Raw genomic sequence first — 21,259 nt, 5'->3', positions numbered from 1 at the left:
TTATTTATTTTTTCATGTAGATTCTTAATTTTTTTAAAAAAGATTATGCAGTATTTATATATTTTACGATTGTAAATATCATTTTTCAATAAATAAAGACAACAAAAAACTTTGTATATATTATCACCACCCCAACACACAGCATATTGATATAAATTTTTCCAGTAAAATACTTCCAAGTTTATGTATTTTTTCCAAGAAAATGGTGAGAAGTGAGTGTTTATGGTTCGATTTCACAGATTTTCAATTTTTTTTTTTAATAATTGTTCATGGTTTGGAAAATGCATATATGTGACTTGGATGAAGAACTTGCCAAAGATGATAGGTTTCTAACTTTATTTGCTTGTTTTGATGGTAAAGAAAAAATGGCGAATAATGTTGCACATTTGAGTACTTGCTTGTGTGAGAGAGAATGTGCCCTTTGCTTTCTAAAGAAAAAGGAATCACAGAACATAACAAAGTTTTCCATTGTTCGCCAACTACTTGTTTGGAAACTGAGATGATCTCATCTCATCTCATCTCAAAATTTCTTATAATTTTCTTTTCAAACATCACTCAAATATAAACAATCTTCAATTTCAAATTTTCAGCTTTTCAGCTTTTACATTCAATCATTACTTAATCATTACAACTTTTTCCAAACTTTCAAACAATACAACTTTTTTCAAATTTCAAAATAAAAATTATATTAAAAATTATATTCTAACAATATTTTAACTTTATAATATTTTTATTCACAAATCATTTCACTACTATTTATAAAATACTCACATCATCTCATTATCTAAACGAATCCTTATTGATCACATTACTATGTTCTTATAAATGAGTAAGTTAGATTTTTAATCCCAACGACAAAGGAACAAGTATTTTCGAGAACTAGCTCGCTTGCCATAACTCAAAAAGGAAAATTCCTCACATTTATGGGAGCCATTAAAAGGTGACTAAAACAAACACAATCATTTTTTCTATTTTTTTTTTTTTTTTTGGGCGGGGGGACAAATCCAAGACCTCCATTTTGAAAGTTTGAGTGTTACGCCTTCAGGCCATATGACTTTGACAACAAACACACTCTTTTACATTATCCATTGTGTTTCGAATTTGTAAGAAGCATGTATTGTATTAAAACCAAAAGAAAAAAAACTTTTGCCGTGAGTGGACTCACAATAATTCATTTACAAGGGTCAAAACATATATATCGTTACAATATTTACAACTTTTTAGAAGAATTTGCCCAAAATACACTATCCCGTAACACGGTGAGCAAGTGGCATAAGATCAAGTTAAGGCTAAAAATACCAAAAAATAAAAATAATAGCATGCATAAAGCTAAATATTGTATTGCATTCTAAACGTGGGCTTTGTGGAGTCTATCTTGTCGCCAACTTAGTGTAAGACCAGATGATTTCCTTTGTAAGCCTAAATTACCATCCCCCGCTAGTAGCTCAAAGCTTTAGCTTTGGAATCATATGAAACATTTTCACAATGAGAAAAAAACGTATCCCTTGAAAAACAAAACCAAAGCATTACAAATATTACATCCTAAGCTCTTTGAATACAACCTTAAATAACAAATTTATTAGGACATCTTCTAATCATTAAAAAAATTTCGGATAAATAAATAATTTAGCAAACAATAAGTTGCTCTCAACTCTAGCCACCAAAATGAAACACTGCCATTCTCACAATGTTTCCAACTGCGCCCTCTTTCTAATCGCCTTGCTCCATCTATATATGCATACTTGATTGTCAGAGCGCTATGGTTCGATTACAAACAGAGGCTGAAAAGAGACAAAAAGAAGTCAATATGATTTGAAATGAATACAATAATTTACCATGATAGGGTACTTGCAAGCTATAAATTGAGCTGGCCGAGAACAATTTACCGTGTCAACACTGACAGGCTTGCCATCTTCTGCAACGATCTCAATTATGGTTCCCGATTGATCAGCCTGAACAAAAAAGAAAAGGTATACATTTTTTGAATGTTCACTTGCAGACAAAAACCTTGAGAGAATCAGAGAACTAATTGTTTGATACCCATCCAAATCACCCAAAGCAAAAGAAAGGGAAATTGAGCCAAAACCAGAAATTTTTGAGCATATATATGAGTATCTTAAGATGCAGATATCACGCACCAGGGACTAAGTACGGACGATATCAGTAGAATTCCTAACTATTGTAGAAGTTGCCGAAAGTAATTCAAGAAATAATACAAAACAGAAAAACTAAGCCAAAGTATATTCAATATGACATAACACAAGCTTAAGATAGGAGTAAATGGAACTAAGTTCTATCACAAAACTACTTTGATATCAGAACGGTTTACTAAGAAACACACCAATGAGTTCTAACTCAAATAGCACCTCCTCCCCCTAATGATTGAGCTAGCACATCCTTACCCTAAAAACATGGTGGAAGGTGAACTCATAGGTTCAAAACTCACTTAGAATATACCAATTAAAAGAAAAAGGTTTAAATATGATTGAGGTATTTAAAGGGTTACGCCGTTAGAATTCTGAAAGACAACTTCTCACATTTAATTTTACAAAACATTTTTTTAGGCCATGTCATCATGCCCCAATGGTTTGGCATAATAAGCAATATATCCCAACCACCTCTCATTAAATTGCTTATTGCACTATCGCATATCCTCCTAATGCCCCAGTACTCCTAATGCAGTTCATGCCATAACTTGAACTGAAGCCATTCACCATAGTTGGTGGGTAAGAGTTTTTGCTTCTTCTTGTTTTTTGTCTGTTTTTGTTTTTTGTTTTGTTTTTAAATTTTAATACTTTTTTTTCTCAGTAAACAAAGGTTTGTATTTTAATACTCTTCTAGATAAGATTTGAAACCAAAGACTTAACTTGATTATAGAAAGGTGGGTTATCTCTCAATTGTCAGTACCAGGTTACATTGTAACACCCCTCCCGCCGCCCCGCAGTTGTCCAAGAACATCCACTAATATATTCCCCATGCTAAATGTTGATATATGGGATACATGATAGGAACGACAAATTTTTTTTCTAGCAAAGCAAAAATATCACTGTTTAGTAAGAGATGTTAACTCCCTCATAAAAGCAATAGTTTGTCCCACGGCCCACAAGAAATTCACGTGCCCTTTTTACCCACATCATTCCATCAGGCTCATTAGTCTCATCAAACTGTGCCATCTAACACTATTAATATATTTTTATTTTTTGATAAGTAAGAAAATTTATTGACCCACATAATTAGGCATAACCCAAGTACACAGGAAGTATACAAGAGAAAACACCTAATTACAAAACTAAAGCTGGAAAAACAGCACTAAAGTCATTAAGGAGAGGTTTGTATTCGCAACTCATTTCAACTCATCTCACTACTATTCATTACTATTCATCAACTTTAACTCACAAACCTCACTACTATTCACAACTCATCTCACTATTATTCACAACCCATCTCAACTCATCTTCGAATCCAAACGACACTTTACTAGTCCCATCCAATACAATAACCGAAGCCCAAAGCAACAATGTATGAAAGAAAAAATATCTAATCCCTCCCAACTAACGTTCTCTATTGTCAAAACAGCGCCCATTTCTCTCATTCCAAATATACCACATAGGCATAGAGGTCCCATCTTCCAAACAACCACAATTTGTCAATTGCCTTGAATACCTCTCCAACAAGCCAAAAGATTCGCCACCCTGTTCGGCATCACCCAAACAATGCCAAGCCTAACAAAAACCTCCTCCCACAAGGCCTTCAACACATCACAATGGAGAAGAAGGTGATCCACCAATTCTCCACACTTTTTGCACATAAAGCACCATCCATTACAAATATACCATGCTTTCTCAGCTTATCAATAGTAAGAATTTTTCCATGAGAAGCCAACCAACCAACCAAAGAAAGCCACCTTGAGAGGCATTTTGATTCTCCAAATATTCTTCCAAGGAAAAAAAATCATAGGAGAATGTATCACCATGACCTTGTACAAAGATTTAACCGAGAGAGTTTCTTATTTCCAGGATGAATCCAAAAGCAATCTATCATCCCCTCCTGACTTTATGTTTAGAGCATAGAGCAAGCTATAAAAATCAGTGATGTCCCCCACCTCCCAATCCTGGATGTCTCTAATAAATCAAACTGACCACTGAATAAAACCAGCAGAATTGTCCATATGATCAGCCATGGAAGCAAGTTTATCTGAGGTAATCCTAAAAGGAGAAGGAAAAAATTCTTCAAGACATCATCTCCACACCATAAGTCATGCCAAAAACTGATCCGGTTACCCCTACCCACCTCAAATCTGAAATTTCTGGAGAAATCCCCCCATCCGTTTCAAATGAATTTCCATACTCCCACACCATACGCCCCTTTTACTTCATTTGAGCACAAACCTCCCCAAATACTCCCATATTTGGCATCAATAACAGTCCTCCAAAGGGCATCCCCTTCTTGATGGTACCGCCACAACCATTTCCCTAAAAGTGCCTTGTCAAAAGTTTTCAACTTTCTAACCCTCCAATCTCCTAAAGATAAAGGAGGGCAAATCTTGTCCCACTTAAGCAAGTTGAATTTTTTCTCATGCTTCAAACCTCCCCACAAAAAAGCACGAAAGATCCTTTCCATTCTATTAGCCACTCCTACAAGCAAAAGAAATAGAGATAGGAAATAAGTTGGGATGCTAGATAAGGCACTCTTGATTAAAGTGATTCTTCCCCCTTTGGACAAGTAAATCCTTTTCCAACCAGTCAATCTACGTTCAATCTTCTCAATAACCCCGTCCCACATTGCCTTGGATTTATGAAATGCCCCCAAGGGAAGACCAAGATACTTCATAGGCAAAGTAGATACCTTACAACCCAAAATATCAGCCAAATCCCCTAAGTTATTGACCAAACCAACGGGGACCATTTCGGACTTCGACAAGTTCACATTTAAACTGGAAACAGTGTCAAAACATAATAAAAGTTCCCGTAACGAACAAATCTGGTCAGAATTCGGCTCACAAAGGATCAAAGTGTCATTAGTGAAGAGTAAATGCGAGACATTAATGCTGCCATGCGATGAGCTACCCACCGAGAAGCCCGAGATGAAGCTACTATCCATTGCCGCTTTCAACATTCTGCTCAAAATATCCATTACTAAAATAAAAAGGAAAGGGAACAAAGGATCCCCTTGTCTCATTCCCCAGGACCTATTAAAGAAACCAGTTGTGATGCCATTAACCAAAATCGAAAATCTAACAGTAGAAATGCAATGCTTCATTCACTTACACCACCTCTCCCCCAAAACCATACCTACCAAGGATGTACACCAAAAAATCCCAATTAACAATATCAAAAGCCTTCTCCATATCAAGTTTACAAATGATGCCTGGCACTCCAACTCTGATTCTACTCTCCAAACATTCATTAGCAATGAGAACAGAATCAAGGATTGCCTTCCCTTGGCAAAGGCATTTTGTGACTTCGTAATGATCTTCCCCATAATCTCGCTCAATTGATTGGCAACAACTTTCGAAATGATCTTGTACACTCCACTAACAAGACTGATGGGATGAAAATCCTTCACCTCCACGAACCCAGCTTTTTTTGGGATAAGCGCAATGAATGTAGCATTAAGACTTTTCTCAAATTTCATATATGAGTGAAATTCAAGAAAAATCTTCACAACGTCCTATGAACAACGTCCCAACAAACCTGAAAGAATGCCATGGAAAAGCCATCTGATCCCGAGATGGTTCTATCTTTGTCCATCCCTCTTATCATGCTAAGCACATCCTCCTCCTCTTCAAACATTCTCTCCAAACAAACCGCACTAGACTAATCAATCGAATAAAAAACCAGCCAATCAACCTTAGGTCACCAAGAACATTGCTCTATAAGAAGCTTTTCATAAAAAGAACAATGTGATCCTTAATATCTGAACGATCTGTAAGGACACTTCCTTCCGAGTGAAGCACCTCAATGGCATTATTTCTTTGATGAGAATTGGCAACTCTATGAAAGAATTTGGTGCACTTGTCCCCTTCAACCAAAGAGCCCGGGATTTTGGTCGCCAAGAAATCTCCTCTGTAAGAGTGGTTTTTTTCAGCTTAGTTGCAACATCGAGTTTCCTTTCCTTATCATCAACCGAAAGAACCCCTACAGTCACTTTTTCATCAAAACAGTGAAGCTCCTCGAAAAGAGACTTTCTTTGATCAACGATTTTCCCAAGAACTTCCTCATTCCATTTCTTCAAGTCATTTTTCAAAGTTATGAGTTTTCCAACAAAGTTGGGTGTACCCGATAACTGATAAGAGGACCACCACAATCTCACCATTTCCACAAACCCATCAAATTTTAACCGCATATTCTCAAATTTAAAATATCTCTGCACCTCATGAATACCACCATAGTCCAATAAAATGGGGAAATGATTAGAACTTAATCTTAGGAGACGTTTTTTACATAAGAAGTCTGTCCAACCTAGACCATGCCCTCCTGTTCGACTAAGTAAAATCTCCCCCAGCCAAAGGTAAATCAACCAAACCTAGGTCAAAAATTAAATCAGAGAAATCAACCATGGCTGAACCAATACGAGAGTCCCCCGACCTTTCACTCGGAAACCAAGTGATGTTAAAATCACCACCAATACACCATGGACCCTCCAACCAACTGCACAATCCAGCAATCTCATCCCAAAGAAATCTTCTATCTCTATCAACATTGGGCCCATACATGCCAGAAATCGCCACCCGAAACCATTGTCCACATTCTTAAAGAGCAAGCCACCAAGAAGTCCCCAACATACTCGTCCTCCAAATTTACTACTCTCTTATCCCACATCAAAATAATTCCACCTGAAGCCCCCTGAGAAGCAAGACAGACCCATCCCACATAAGAACAACCCTACAAACTTCTAATAATATTTCTATCAATTAACTTCAATTTGGTTTCCTGCAAACAAAAAACATCTACTTTCCATTCCCGAATCAAATTTCTCACACGAAGACGCGGGTCAATCAACCCCCAAACATTCCATGAAAGGATCTTTGGCTTCATAAATCACTGATGTTCACCCAGTCTTTGTGCCTTCCTCTACTTGCACTACCTTTCCTTGCATCATAATTGATAGAGCATGACAGTCTCTTAAGCTCTCTTTCTTTTTTCGAGAAGGATCTAGCCAAAAAATGTTGTCCCACCTCGATAGCAGTAAGAAGAGCTTTAAATTGTTCTTCAAGACCCTCATAAGAAATTGCTATGCAATCACGAATTTCATCCATCTTCTATAAAACCCAGTTTGAATGAAACCAGCCAAAGCGTGAGCTGGGGGTAGTGAGTAGATAGGACTATGCTCGTCCCCCCGAATCATCCAGTCCATTAATAGAAGCACCAACCCCCAGCCACTGCAATTCATGCTCTTCAACTGACCCATCAGTCGAAATCACCAAGTCATGATCCTCAGCAACACAAGACCTTGGAAAGAACCTCTTCGTTGTTCATCAGGGGAGATTCCCTCTCATTTACATTGAAAACAACACCATCTGAAGTTGAAGGAGACAACTAAGGACCACCAGAGAGAATAGGAAGGCCGTCATCATCTTGGGTACCGGAAATGAGGACGGGATTAATTTCGGTGAGAAGCACCGGAATTAGTCATATTGGAAAACAATTTACCTTAGAAATTCCAAAGCATAAATCCACAAATTATCTTTCATGCCAAGTCCAAAAAAAGTGTATTCTTGTTCTTTTTTTTATTTTTAATCTTTTCTCACCTTATCAAATGGCAATAACACTATTAATATTAAGTCCTCATTTGGTAATCATCCACTGTTCATTGACGAGGATCACTTAAAAATGTTGGGCTACAAACCTCAGTTCACTATCCATTGAAATGCACACATTAGACACCAAGGTCCAAGTTGATAGTCAATAAAGCAAAAAGTTCTAATTTTCTTTCTTGACTCTCAACCATGAAGTAGATTATGGCACTGAGATTTTATAAGATCAAAGGATTTCCTGTTGTCATTTCTAATATTCAATTTATGATAGATTAAGGTTGCGTTTAGATGTTGAATTGAGCTAAGATGAGTTGAGTTCTTTATGAATAGTAGTGAGTTGAGATGGTGGAGTGAGTTTTATGGGGCCCACTTAAGATGAGTTTAGATGTGTTTGGATTTTAAGAGGAGTTTAGATATATTTATGGAAAGTTGAAAAAGGATGTGGGTCCCGCGTGTAAAGAGGTGTTGAGTTGAAAAATGTTGTAGGTCCCACATGTAAAGAGGGCATTCCACATTTTGAGCTACCAGCTCCAGAAATGTAATACTTAAAACTATAGCTCCAATCATCACTCGATTGTTTTCCTTTTATACGCTATTTACTGTTCTCAAGGATTTCTGCTTCTTTTTGTAGCTTCTGCATTGCTGTTATTTAGTATATAGGGTTTGGACAATCAACTATTTTTGAAAGTTACCGAATGAATTTCTATCTTTTTACCTTCGATTTCGCAACTACAACTCCGAACCTGAGTGATATTTAGTGATTTGAGAGTTGTGTGTTTAAATGTTGAGCTAGGCTTAAATTTAAACTCAACTCAGATGAGCTCAATTGCCTCTATGTTCCAAACGTCGCCTAAGGGTTTGGCATGGACCTAGACTGGGCTCCTTGGCCCACCTAGAGACAGAAAGAGATTGGGGTTGTGGTCGATATTCCTAATGTTAAATTATGCGAGGTTACAATTTTAGATGGGATTTTTTAGATGGAAACTCAAACAAGTCTGAGTTACCAAACCAAAAGAACTTCATGAATGATAATTATAGTTTAGAAAGGGACGCTTCTATTGGGGCACATGGTAAATGAACTAATGGAGTTTTAATGGAAAGGGATGCTTTTATCTGTTTTGGATATTTAAAATGTCACTTTTCTCTAATATTTTTACTTATAATAAGAAATTATAGTTAAGATGAAGGAGGAAACTATCCCTGATTAACTTCATCCTCGTAAAAAATCAAGGTAGTGAACCACAAGTATAAGGGAAAAGGATAACAAGCACTAATAGACAATTCCCAATTCATCTATGGACAAGAGAGACATCATAGCACACCGCCTCAGATAAAGTTCGGATGTGGAAACTTACTTCTATTTCATTCATCAATTTCATGGCCTCAATGATGCATAATACTTGTCCCTTCTGTACCTTGTCTCCAATCTAACAGAAACTCCTCATGTAAGACAAATAACCAAAAAAAAAAAAAAAAAATAGAGAAGAGAAAAAACAAATGAGGTAGTGGCAAATACATCCATCAATCACTAATCGTTCGAATCCAAGTAAATCACTAAGTATAAAGGATTAACCTTCACAAATGGTGGTTCACCAGGGCCTGGACTTCGGTAGAATGTCCCAGCCATGGGGCATTTAAGAGGTGGAAGTGATGACTTGGCTGACTTGACAGCAGAAGTCGATGAACTAGGGACTGTAGGAGGTAGGGAAGGAGCATTTGCAGGTGCAGGTTGGGCTGGGGAGACCATTAATGGAGCATGTGAATGCGTAAAAGTAACTGGTGTGGAAGGAGGTGGTTGAGGTAAGGCGTCCTTTTTACGAATTAGAACTTCACAGTCAAGCTGTTTCAACTCTAACTCCACTATATCTCTGGAATCAACAAGCCTGCAAGGGAGATAACAAGATTTCTCAATGATTAAAAAGAGATTATAGAAGTACCAAGACATTAAGATCCAGCTTGCTCACTTAACAAGACTTGAAACTTGAGCAATGAAGTCAGAAATTGATTCCTCCGTAGCCAAAGCTCCAGAAGAAGGGTCATTTGATGGTTTAGCATCCTTTGCTTCTGGTGCCACTACTTCTGACTGGAATGAGGGAGTGGCATCAGCATTTGAGGACCCATCAACTCCAACCTTGAAGAGAAAAGACAATTCCAAAAGCATGTCCAAGAAGGAATGAATATCTGAAAATATATCCTCCAATGAATACCATTGAAAGAACCTTACCTTGTTCAATTGAGCTTTTACTACACTGGAATAGTTCCAACCAGGTCGTAAACCCTACAATGTGGCATCAGTTTCAGACTTCTCATTTACATATACATATACCCATCAAAAAAATATATAGATACAAAAGTAGAAGAGCCTTCTACAAAACATTAATTGTTTTAATCAGTAAATAAGAATCTCATTGATGATAATAGGCATAGCCCAAGTACATGGGGCCTTGTGCAAAACGTTATTAGTTTCAACAAGGTATATCCTTTAATTGGGATATTGCAGTCCATATCAACTCCTGATAGTATGAAGAGGCTATTTATAAGAAAAGAAAGTAAGCCGCAGCTAGAAATGCCAAGTTCTGATTGAGAATTGGAAAATTGAGCTTTATCTTGAGAGAGAGAGAGAGAGAGCACACCCCGCTCTCTTACAGATTGCTCAAATTTCAAACTGACCAAATAACTAGTCCATTTTCTGTCTTACAGGCAACCAACTGAATCGCCAACAGCATTCTTGAACCAGAAAACTGCCTGCATTCCCGACTCCTCTGGAATTTTTGGTTTGGTATGGCATTTAGCATGTACAGATCCAGCAAAGTATTTTAAAATTACCTTTTATGAGACAGAAACTTCATATATTTGGCTATCTTTGTAAATCATTTGCTAAGCATTCATCTTTTATAAAGCTGTTGTCATGCTAGTCCTTTTGTTAGTGGCAACTTTCTTCTTCCCAATGAATAAAGCCCATATATATCAGCTTGCATAAAAAAGCATTTTTCATGGAGCTGTTTCAACTACCATCTACTGCATTCTCATTGAAATCATCAAAAGCATTCATTTTAGATCTCCAACAGTCTTTGCTTCAATTTTTAAACTAGAGATATCATGATCTGAAATCAGCAGGTAAGGTTGAAATGCTAAAAGGGTGCGAGTCTAGAACAAATGAGGCAAGCTTTCAATGTTCCAATGCATTGAGGAGGCATGAAATGTCCTTTGAGAGCCCAGGCAATGCATTAACCCAAAAAACATTATGATGCTAATTATTCAGGTCAAGATTTTCTAAAAGCTTGATGAAAATTGTAGAAACAAGAAGTAATCCATTTCAGACTTAACAGAACTAAAACCCATCACTCAATAGCCAAGTGCTCACACATTACTAATTTTTTAAGTATGAAATAGGCAAATTCTACTTTTCTAGCGCATTAATATTTAAAGTTGGGAAGGGGTCACCACAGACTTGGTCAACAGGGGAAGCCGAGCTGGTGGCTAGTCTCCCGGATGAAGGGGGGGGGGGGGGGGGGCGACGGCGGAGCCACCGTCTGACTCAAGAGTAGGGGGTGTTTTCTGAGGCAGAAAAAGCCGGATTTTCAGCTCATAAGGTCATGGAGGCAACGGGAAACTTTTCTCAGCAAGCGATAGTCCCTCTAGAGTTTTTTGGGACTGAAGAAGAGTTAGACATTGTGGGGACGGCACACATAGCTCCTTTGGAGTGCAAAGATGCCTGTTGGGAATATCCATTTCCACCGATATCCCTTTACCCGTATAAGAACAGTAATTTCCAGGCTTCAAATTGGGTTCTGAATAAGGTAAAGGAGATGAAAGAGAGTGTGGGAATTTTATGTGATGGTTTTGAGGACCAGCTTATTGCCCTTTTTGCAGCCATAGAAGCTGGCAAGCACAGTTCGGGGGCATACTAGTAATGTGGGATAAAAAAGTGGTAGAAAAAATGGAAGATTTCCTAGGGGATTACGTGGTGGCATGCTCGTTTAAGAATGTCATGGATGGCTATCAGTGTGTTTTTGCAAGTGTCTATGGGCTAATCTTGACTGGTCTCGAAGTTTACTTTGGGATGAGTTGGCCGGTATTAGCAGCGTATGGGGCCTACCTTGGTGTATTGGAGATGATTTCAACGTCACTCGTTTTCCGAGTGAGAGATCGGGGGGTTTGGGTTTCAACCCACCCATGGTAGATTTTTCTAACTTCATCTCTAAATAGAATTTACAGGATATTCCTCTTGCAGGTGGCTCCTTCACTTAGTCTAGCAACCGAGATCTTCCCTATTGGTCAAGGATAGACAAATTTCTAATCTCACCGGATTGGGATGCACACTATCTGGATCTTATTCAGAAGAGACTACCCAGGTTGTGTTCGAATCACTTTCCCATTCTTTTGAATTGCAGGGGCATTTGAAGAGGTCCAATGTACTTCAAATTTGAGAACATATGGTTGAAGTCAGAGGGTTTTATGGACAGAATAAGACAATGGTGGTCTTCTTACCATTTCCATCGTAATTCTAGTTATATTCTGGCCTGTAATTCTAGTTATATTCTGGCTTGTAAATTAAAGTCTTTGAAAAATGATTTGAAGGAGTGGAATGCACAAGAGTTCGGTAATGCGGAAAGCCAGAAAACTATTCTATTGGAGAGCTTAACGGCTTGGAGGGCGTGGAGGAGGAGAGGGTTCCTAGCAGGCCCGCAAACCAAGTGATTGCAGACATTGAATGGATGTCTCTTTTGGAAGAAATATCTTGGCAATAAAAATCACGTGCATTATGGTTGAAGGGAGGGGATAGATGCACCAAGTTCTTCCACCAAGTGGCCAACTCACATAGGCGGAACAATGGTATAGATACTCTGATGAGATGGGGCGGCCTCATCCAACCAATCCAAGATCTCAGACCACATTGCCAATTACTATAATAAGTTGTTTTCGGAACAATTTGAGTGGAGGCCGAGACTTGACGGGCTGGTTTTTGATGTTCTTGACCCAAAGGTTGGGGAACAACTCGAAAGGCCTTTTGAAGAGGTAGAGGCCAATTTGGTGGTCAAGGGTATGGCGAGCGATAAAGCTCCAGGCCCTGATGGCTTTTCCATGGCCTTTTTTCAAACTTGTTGGGATGTGCTTAAAGATGATATCATGGAGGTTTTCCACGAATTTCATGGAAGCAGGCGGTTCGAGAAAAGTCTTAATGTAACATTCTTAGCGCTCATTCCTAAAAAGCCCAGCGTAGTAGAGGTGAAAGATTTTTGTCCCATTAGTCTGGTGGGTGGGCTATATAAAATTTTATCCAAAGTATTGGCAAACAGGTTGAGCAAGGAGATGGAAAGCTTGATTTCAAAGCCTCAAAACGCATTTGTTCAAGGTAGGCAAATCCTTGATTCGGTACTTATAGCCAATGAATGTTTGGAAAGTCGTCTTAAATCGGGAGAGTCGGGACTCCTATGTAAGTTAGACATGGAAAAAGCTTATGATCATGTCAATTGAAGTTTCTTACTTTATATGCTCGAGAGATGCGGCTTTGGCACTGAATGGTGTTCCTGGATCCTTCATTGTATCTCTACGACCTGTTTCTCTATATTGGTGAACGGTACGTCAAAAGGTTTTTTCAAAAGCTCTCGAGGTTTGCGATAAGGGGACCATCTTTCTCCGCTTCTCTTTGTCTTTGTGATGGAAGCTTTCAGCAAGATGATTTCAGGGGCCGTGGCGGGAGGGTTCATATCAAGATTCTCAATGGGAGAGGCAAGTTCAGGTTCGCTTAACATTTCTCACTTATTGTTTGTTGATGATACTCTAATCTTTTGTGAGCCCAGACATGAGCAAATTCGAGCATTGAGGGCTCTATTATTATGCTTTGAAGCCGTGTCAGGGTTGAAAGTGAATTTGACTAAATCAGAGGTAGTGCCAGTAGGGTATGTACCCAATGTGGAAAGTTTGGCATCCATCTTGGACTGTAAGATATCTCAGTTGCCCATGAAATATCTCGGCCTTCTGTTGGGCGCGGCGTTTAAATCGAAATCCATGTGGGATGATGTGTTAAAAAAAATGGAGAGGAAATGTAACGCCCCAATAGAAGGCCCAAACCACAAGACCTATACTCCAAAAGGACTAGTCAATGATACAATTGGAGACCCATGGAAACCTTATAAAGAGCAAGAACTTCTCCTTCCCAAGCAATGTGAGATCTCATACACCACCTACCCTTATCCATATCATATGGGGTATCACAGATAGCCTCTTTGGGAAAGATTCTTACTATAGATAACCTGAGGAAACGTGGCATTATAGCTATGGACTGGTGTTATTTATGTAAGAAGAGCGGTGAGTCTGCTGACCATCTATTACTACTCTATGAGATTGTCATGACCTTATGGACTGAAGTCTTTGCACGATTGGGGCTAGCGTGGGTGATGCCGAAAAGGGTATGCAATTTTTTAGCCTCTTGGAGAGGTATTAGGGGCAACTCTCAAATTCCATCCATATGGAAGATGTTACTTATTTGTCTATGATGGTGCATTTGGAGGGAGCAGAACGCAAGATACTTTGAAGATCAAGAGAGATCAATGGAAGAGCTTAGAATTTTGTTTTTCAATACTTTACTCCATTGGTTGATTGTAATTGATTTTCATGGCAGCTCTTTTCATGATTTCATTGTATCTCTAAACTAGACATAAACTAGCTCTTGTATATGTCCCGTATACTTGAGCATTTTTGTCTTTCTTTTGATCAATAAAAATGTGTTTACGAATCAAAAAATATATATTTAAAGTTGGGAAACCAGAATACAAGGTGTATAAAATTATAAATTTTCATATAAAAGAAAAGTAAAGATCATTATTTTATTTGGTCCCACAACATTAGCGTCCTTTTTTTTGGAGGGGGCTGGGGTTATAGTGCTAAGCTTCAAGATCGAGTGGCAATTCTCAAACTCTGGCACTTTGACTATCACCATCTCCATTACCATGTTCACACACGCAGGAATACCCTTGTCAGCAGGGTTACTCCTAGTTTGAGTCGTCAGAAGCAAGGCAGCGAATGAAGGCAGAGGAAGAGGAAAGCTGTTAACTCGCATTTATATAAAATAGTCAAACAGATCCTAGGTTTGGTCAGTGACTTTTGGTTGCAAGCGGATGTGTCATGACAGGAACCAAAGACATTGGTCCCTAGATCAATTCCTCCTCTACCTATAAATTTATAGTTCCTCCATCTGTAGGAATTACAATTCATTTATACCAGGAAGACTTGTCTTTTGATAAAGGAAGACTTTGACCCTTGAGATCTTTAGTGAACAGACTGCTTTGGTCTTATTGTAGAGAGTTTTCTTTTCTTTTCTTCTATCTGTTCGAAGCACACCTAATCCATAAACTTTGCATAGACATCACTTTCTACAAATATTTCCCATTTCTAGTAAAATTATGTTATTATGCATTTCAAGTTTACCAGGGGCCGAAATGGTTCTACAAGTTCAACATAAAACCAAAAACCCATAAAAACCATAGCAGATATTTTATGAGAACGTCAACAAAACAAATGTCCACGTACAAAACCAATCAAGAATAGTTAGACAAAAAGGAAAATAATCGAGTTGCCGAGTAACCCAAAATATTCGAAAACCAATACATAACTATTAAAATTTCAGTCATTTCCCATGTTTTCACTGAATCCAAACATAGTATAATTCGAAAAAAATTAAAGAGTGAGAGAGAGTAGAGTTATTACCTTGGTCAAAAGGGGGAGACTGGGCTTGAGAGGGAGACGAAATGAAAGCTGGGAGTGAGTGTAATTATTGTTCAAACGAGTCAAGGTGGCTGAGGCTTTGCTGACAGCTGAGGCCGAAGCTGAAGCTGAAGCTGTAGTCAGAGACGAAGCCATTGCTCAGAGAGAGTGAGAGAGAATCAGTTATTGAATTCGCAGAAATGGGAGACCGAAAGAGATTGGTTTTATCTGAGTTGTTAACGGGCGAGGCAGAAAGACAAGTGACTGTCTTCACTTCCGGGTCGATGAAACCGAAGACTGCGAAGGAGAGAGTGAGACGGAGACTGCACGACCGTTTGCTTCTTCGACCCTACTCGCCGCCGCTCTCTGCCACGTTTCAGGATTAGGTTTATTATTATTATTATTATTATGTTTTTTTTACCGAGGATGGATTTTCAAAGAACATATCCTCTGAAAATCATTTTGCACAGACGGGCCTTTCTTTGATATACACGTTGCGGGTGTAAATGACAAGTCAGAACTCATGCCTGTGCAAGTGCTTGTCACATTTTAATTATTTAGTAAAAATTTATGTGATTAATTTATCAATAAATTCTGTTAAGGTGCGTTTAGAAATTGAAGTAAGTTTAGTTGAATATTATTAGAATATTATTTATTATTATTATTATTAATTTGAAATTTGAAAAAGTTGAATTATTTATTATATTTTGTATTGAAATTTGAAAAAGTTGTAATGATGAGTTGAGATGAATTGTGTTTCCAAACGAAGGCTTAGACTCTTTGATTTGGATTCGAAATTCATCTTAATTTATTTTAATTTATCTCATTTTATCATTATAATTTTTTTAATTTTCACATAAAATATAATAAACAATTCAATTTTTTCAAATTTTAAAATAATAATAATATTAAAAATAATATTGTAACAATATTTTATTCAACTTATCTAAAACTATCTTAACTCATTTTTGAATCCAAACGAGGCTTAAAGTCCCGTTTTGATTTAAAAATTGTTTCATCTTATCTCATCTCATCTTATATCATCATTACAATTTTTCTAAATTTACACAAAATATAATAAACAATTTAACTTTTTCAAATTTCAAAACAATAATAATATTAAAAAATAAAATTCTAGTAATATTTCTTTTTAATTTTTATCTTTCATCTAAAATCATCTCATTTCATCTCATCTCATCTCATCTCATTTCAAAATCCAAACCAATCCATCTCAAATTAGTACAGCTATGTGTCTTCATTCTTCAATGGTTTAACGTAAGACATTGGTTTTAAGATTTTCCAAAATCTAACAATTGATATAACAGCCAGTTTGTCAATTCCTAAAAGATATTTTTATTTACTATATGTAACAACCTCAATCCAATATTATTAAGGATAGGATATGGATAATTTTATTGGATCTAAATTAATCTTAATGAGCCATTTTAAATAAGTCCATGAGCTATTATTTATTGAGATTATCTGGAGATTTTAATTAAGTTCATAAGCCCAAAAATATATTTGAAGGCTTATTAAAGTTTAGTGAATGATTTTGGATATTGTTAATGTACCAATATTTTTAGAAGCCCAATTAAGGTTTATTAGATAGATCTAAATAGGCCACAGACCTAAAATCTATTATGCTGGATTATGAAATTTTTATTAAACTCAATAATCAGGATAAAACTCATTTTAATATTTGTGGACCACATGAGTCCCTATTTAGTTGGTATTATGCCCAATAATTTATTTATAAACCCAAAAATACTTATCGACGTGTTGAACTTATTTTAGAATTTAAGATTGGCCATTAGGGTTATTATATGGGCATGTTTGAAAAGTGAGATAGTCTCAAATCGTCTCATCTCAAAATTTCATAGAATTTCCTTCTCAAATATTACTTAAATATAAATATTTTTCAATTTCAAATTTTCAACATTTTCATATAATCGTTATCTAATCTTTATAATTTTTTCAAACTCCTAAACAAAACATAAAAAATAATACAATTTTTTAAAGTTTTAAAATAAAAATAATATTTTAATACTATTTTAACTTTATAATATTTTTATTTAACTTTTTTTTTCTCTCATTTTCTAAAACTTAATAAAAGATCTTAACTCAAATTATTTCACTATTATTCATAAATCATTTCACTACTATTTATAGAATTCTCATTTTTTCTCATCACCTAAACATGCATTTAGTCTTATATAGTTATGCTTCTATTATATATGAATTATATTATTCCAATTAAAATAAATAAAAAGTATCATCTCAACTACTTTATATAAACGGATTAAAACGGATCTAATTTAGATAAATCTAATAAAAATTAATTATTATCACCTATAATTTATATATATCGTATTAAGATTTTAAAATATGATTTATTTAATAATTATGAGTACATCACGACACCACACTAATACACCTCAAAATCATGAATTGTCACCTTTTAGGAGATATTTGGAAACATATCTCGTTTCATCCATTTTATTTCATCTTATTTTCTTCCTAAATAATATTTAAAATAAATACATTTAAACTAATTATTGTAATTTTTTTAAATTTTCAAACAATATTTTAAATTTATAATATTATTTATTCAATTTTTTCTCTCTCATTTTTCAAAATTCAATAAATAATTAACTCAAACTATCTTATTACTATTTACAAATTATCTTTCTACAATTTATAAAATTCTTATCTCATTAAATTTTCTAAGCATCTATTTAATTTATTTAGGAAAATGATAAAGTTATTACTAAATAACAATTTGTATACAATTATGTAATAAAATAATATTATTTTAAATTTAATTTTAAAATTTACTTTTAATTTGATGTATTTAAATATAATAAAAAATATTATTATATTTAAAATTATCAATAAATTGTGAATAAGTTGTTAGGACTAGTTTAGATATTAAGATGAATATAATAAAAAATATTATTATATTTAAAATTATCAATAAATTGTGAATAAGTTGTTAGGACTAGTTTAGATATTAAGATGAGATGAAATAATTTTAAATGAGTTGAATAAAATATTATTTTTTAATAATATTATTATTTTAAAATTTAAAAAATTTATATTTTTAATTATATTTTATATAAAAATTTAAAAAAATTATAATAATAAAATAAGATAAAACGATGTGAGATGATTTATGTAAATGATATATAATGGGCCTCAATCGGCAAATAGAGCCTTCCGATTTTCATGTCCGCAGCCCACCATACCCAGTCGGTTCCTTGCGTTATAAAATCGCGAGAGTGAAGAATCCTCTCTCACTCCAGAAGAACATGGCCGCCATTCCTCTCCTCCGCCTCTCAGCCACAGCTAATCTCAGCTCCCGGTCACCTCTCTTACCTGATCCCTTCAAACTCAAACGGTTGCCACCACGAAAATGGAGCACCACCGCAACCACAACCACAACCACAACCACCATCACCCGCATGTCCTACAACCCAACCCCAGCCACTGATCGGTTAATCTCAGCCGTGGCTTACACTCTCCCCCTTTTCAATTCCCTCCAGTATGGTCGTTTCCTCTTCCTCCAATACCCAACTCTGGGCTCCCTCTTTGACCCTCTCCTCCCTCTCCTCTCCCTCTATAGGTCCATCCCCTACTCCTCCTTTGTTGCCTTCTTTGCTCTGTACCTCGGCGTGGTCAGGAACCCGTCTTTTAGCCGCTACGTCAGGTTCAACTCCATGCAGGCCGTCACTTTGGACGTGCTCCTCGTGCTTCCCTTGTTGCTCCAAAGGGTCTTCAGCCCGGGCAGGACCGGGCTCGGCTTCAAGGTCACGGTCTGGTTCTATAACGTGCTGTTTGTGTTCAGTGTATTGTGTTTTCTTTATAGTGTGGTGTGTTGTGTTCTCGGCAAGACTCCCTACTTGCCATTCGTTGCCGATGCTGCCGGTAGACAGATCTAGGTGAGGGTAGTGCTAATTGCCGTTTTTGTATTTCTTCTTGTTCTTTCTCTTTTCTTTCTTTCCTTCTTTCTTTATTTTGCTTTTGCAATGTTAGGTCCTGTGAACGAGTGGAACAAAATGTTGACCATTTCTCCGAACAGTTGGTGTGCGTCTTATCAAACTTGTTATCTGCGTTATATTTATATTAGGTAAGGAAATCTTGGTGCGCCCTTTTTCTTTTGTTCATTCTCTCCTTCTTTCACCATTAGGTTACTAGTCTTTGGAGCATAATGTCTGGCTACGCCGTCACACATTTGGAGGCTGGGTTTCTTCTTGAAGCCTCTCTTTGGGTTTGGGTAGTGGTTGTATAACTGGTTTTTAGCATTGGGTACAAGTGTTTGGAGCATAAAGGATAATTTATTTATTCATAACGAGGGGGTTTGTTAAAGGGGATTATTGTTATTGGGTTGTATTTTGTGGTAAAAGTTACTCCATATTGTGAACCTTTGAACCCATTTTTTGTGTCTTCAATGCAGATGTTTTCGCTCTGTTTTCCCTTTTTGTTTTATCCTTGGTTTGGGGTGAAGAGGTTGTCGTTATTTTTGTTAATCTTATGTGCCATAGGTTTTTTTATTTAATTGACGAGACATTGTTCTTTTGCATTTCTCATACTTTGCTTCTATCTATTGATGTGCTTTGAGTGAGGACACACACACACACACTCTCACCAAAGAATGTCTTCTTTGTGTCCATTGTGTGTTTGTTTTAGGTTGTGGGTTTTCGTATTGGGTACAAGTGCTGAGGCGGCATTGGTTAGTAGCAAGGAAGTTTGCTTTGGGAAGTTACTGTCGCTGGATGATGTGTGATATAAGTTGACTATATACACCTTTTAAACCATATATGTGCTTAATTTCAAAGTTGATTGAGCAATTTCTAGTTGAGTATGGATGATTCTTGGCCATGAATTTATTAATAACTTGGGACCTGATTGCAGTCTCTTGGAACGAAAAAATCCTTTTGAATTCCAAGGTCAAATGTATGATTCATTTTCTTTTCTTTTTCCTCTGTGTGTGTGTGTTTTTTTTTTTTTTTTTCCGAATTTTCTCATGGCAACTTATTCATTTGAATTCCTGAGCATGGCAAAAAAAAAAACATTAGTCCACCCACCATGGCTCTTCTCCATGGCCAATATTGTTAATGTAAAATAAGTGTGTTGGCATATTCATGTGACAACCTGTGTTAAATTGTGTTGTAATCGTATTAAGTAGGATAAAGTGAAAAGGGATTTGAAGTCAGCTCAATCTGGCTCGAGCGAAACCCATACAGAGAGTTCATTCGACACGCGCTCGACATGGCACTCGAGAAATGAAGAGTTGGCAGGTTCTCTACAAATCTATTAATATACTCTTCCACAGTCTAAAAGAAACAAGTCCATTACTCTCAACACAATTAGAGAAGAGTTAGATGAATCATCTGATGAATGTACCATGAGTGATAAGGAAATAGCCTTCTATGCTAGAAAATTCTTAAAATTCAATAAATAGGGAAAGGAATCCTAAGAAAGACATCAGAGCTATCAAGGACAAGGTACCATCAAACATTTAAGCCTCGTTTGTTTTTACAACCATTCTCATCTCATCTCATTTCATATAATCATTACAACTTTTTTAAATTCTTACACAAAATAAAATAAACAATTCAACTTTTTTAAATCCTGAAACAAAATTAATACTAAAAAAAATATTCTAATAATATTTTATCTAACTTTCAACTTTTACTTGAATTCATTTCATCTTATCTCATCTGCGAAAACAAACGAGACCAAAGGAAAAGCAATGGTTTTGTATCACAAGTGTCATGGTTTTGGACACATTCGTAT

The 21,259-nt window shown here is 36.3% G+C and overlaps 2 protein-coding genes across 5 annotated transcripts; one reads left to right on the top strand and one right to left on the bottom strand.

The window, feature by feature from the left end:
- Positions 1-1,508: 1,508 nt before the first annotated feature.
- On the bottom strand, positions 1,509-15,866 carry LOC121245199 (biotin carboxyl carrier protein of acetyl-CoA carboxylase, chloroplastic). Of its 2 annotated transcripts, none has more exons than XM_041143472.1 (7): positions 15,467-15,866; positions 9,981-10,034; positions 9,721-9,839; positions 9,330-9,639; positions 9,112-9,183; positions 1,887-1,952; positions 1,509-1,781 (listed from the first exon to the last, which is right to left on the bottom strand). In XM_041143472.1, exons 1-7 carry the CDS (start codon positions 15,617-15,619, stop codon positions 1,758-1,760), a joined length of 798 nt encoding a protein of 265 aa, XP_040999406.1. In that variant the 5' UTR covers positions 15,620-15,866; the 3' UTR covers positions 1,509-1,757. The 2 variants fall into 2 exon arrangements, with proteins under 2 accessions (XP_040999406.1, XP_040999405.1); XM_041143471.1 differs by having other exon boundaries at positions 9,721-9,887; positions 15,467-15,865.
- Positions 15,867-18,677: 2,811 nt separating this feature from the next.
- LOC121245201 (protein TIC 20-II, chloroplastic) lies at positions 18,678-20,426 on the top strand. Of its 3 annotated transcripts, XR_005936585.1 has the most exons (3): positions 18,679-19,401; positions 19,496-19,589; positions 20,150-20,426. XR_005936585.1 is itself a non-coding variant. In XM_041143476.1 (2 exons), the coding sequence occupies exon 1, from the start codon at positions 18,772-18,774 to the stop codon at positions 19,399-19,401; it is 630 nt and encodes a 209-aa protein (XP_040999410.1). In that variant the 5' UTR covers positions 18,678-18,771; the 3' UTR covers positions 19,650-19,936. The 3 variants fall into 3 exon arrangements, 2 of the variants coding, with proteins under 2 accessions (XP_040999410.1, XP_040999409.1); XM_041143476.1 differs by lacking the exons at positions 19,496-19,589; positions 20,150-20,426 and adding an exon at positions 19,650-19,936 and having other exon boundaries at positions 18,678-19,401; XM_041143475.1 differs by lacking the exon at positions 19,496-19,589.
- The last annotated feature ends 833 nt before the right edge of the window (positions 20,427-21,259 follow it).

This window comes from Juglans microcarpa x Juglans regia, unplaced genomic scaffold (assembly GCF_004785595.1).
Source record: "Juglans microcarpa x Juglans regia isolate MS1-56 unplaced genomic scaffold, Jm3101_v1.0 JmScfU0001, whole genome shotgun sequence".
NCBI lineage: Eukaryota > Viridiplantae > Streptophyta > Magnoliopsida > Fagales > Juglandaceae > Juglans > Juglans microcarpa x Juglans regia.
The sequence above is the reverse complement of the archived record's forward strand: the minus strand, read 5'-3'. Positions and strand labels throughout refer to the sequence as shown.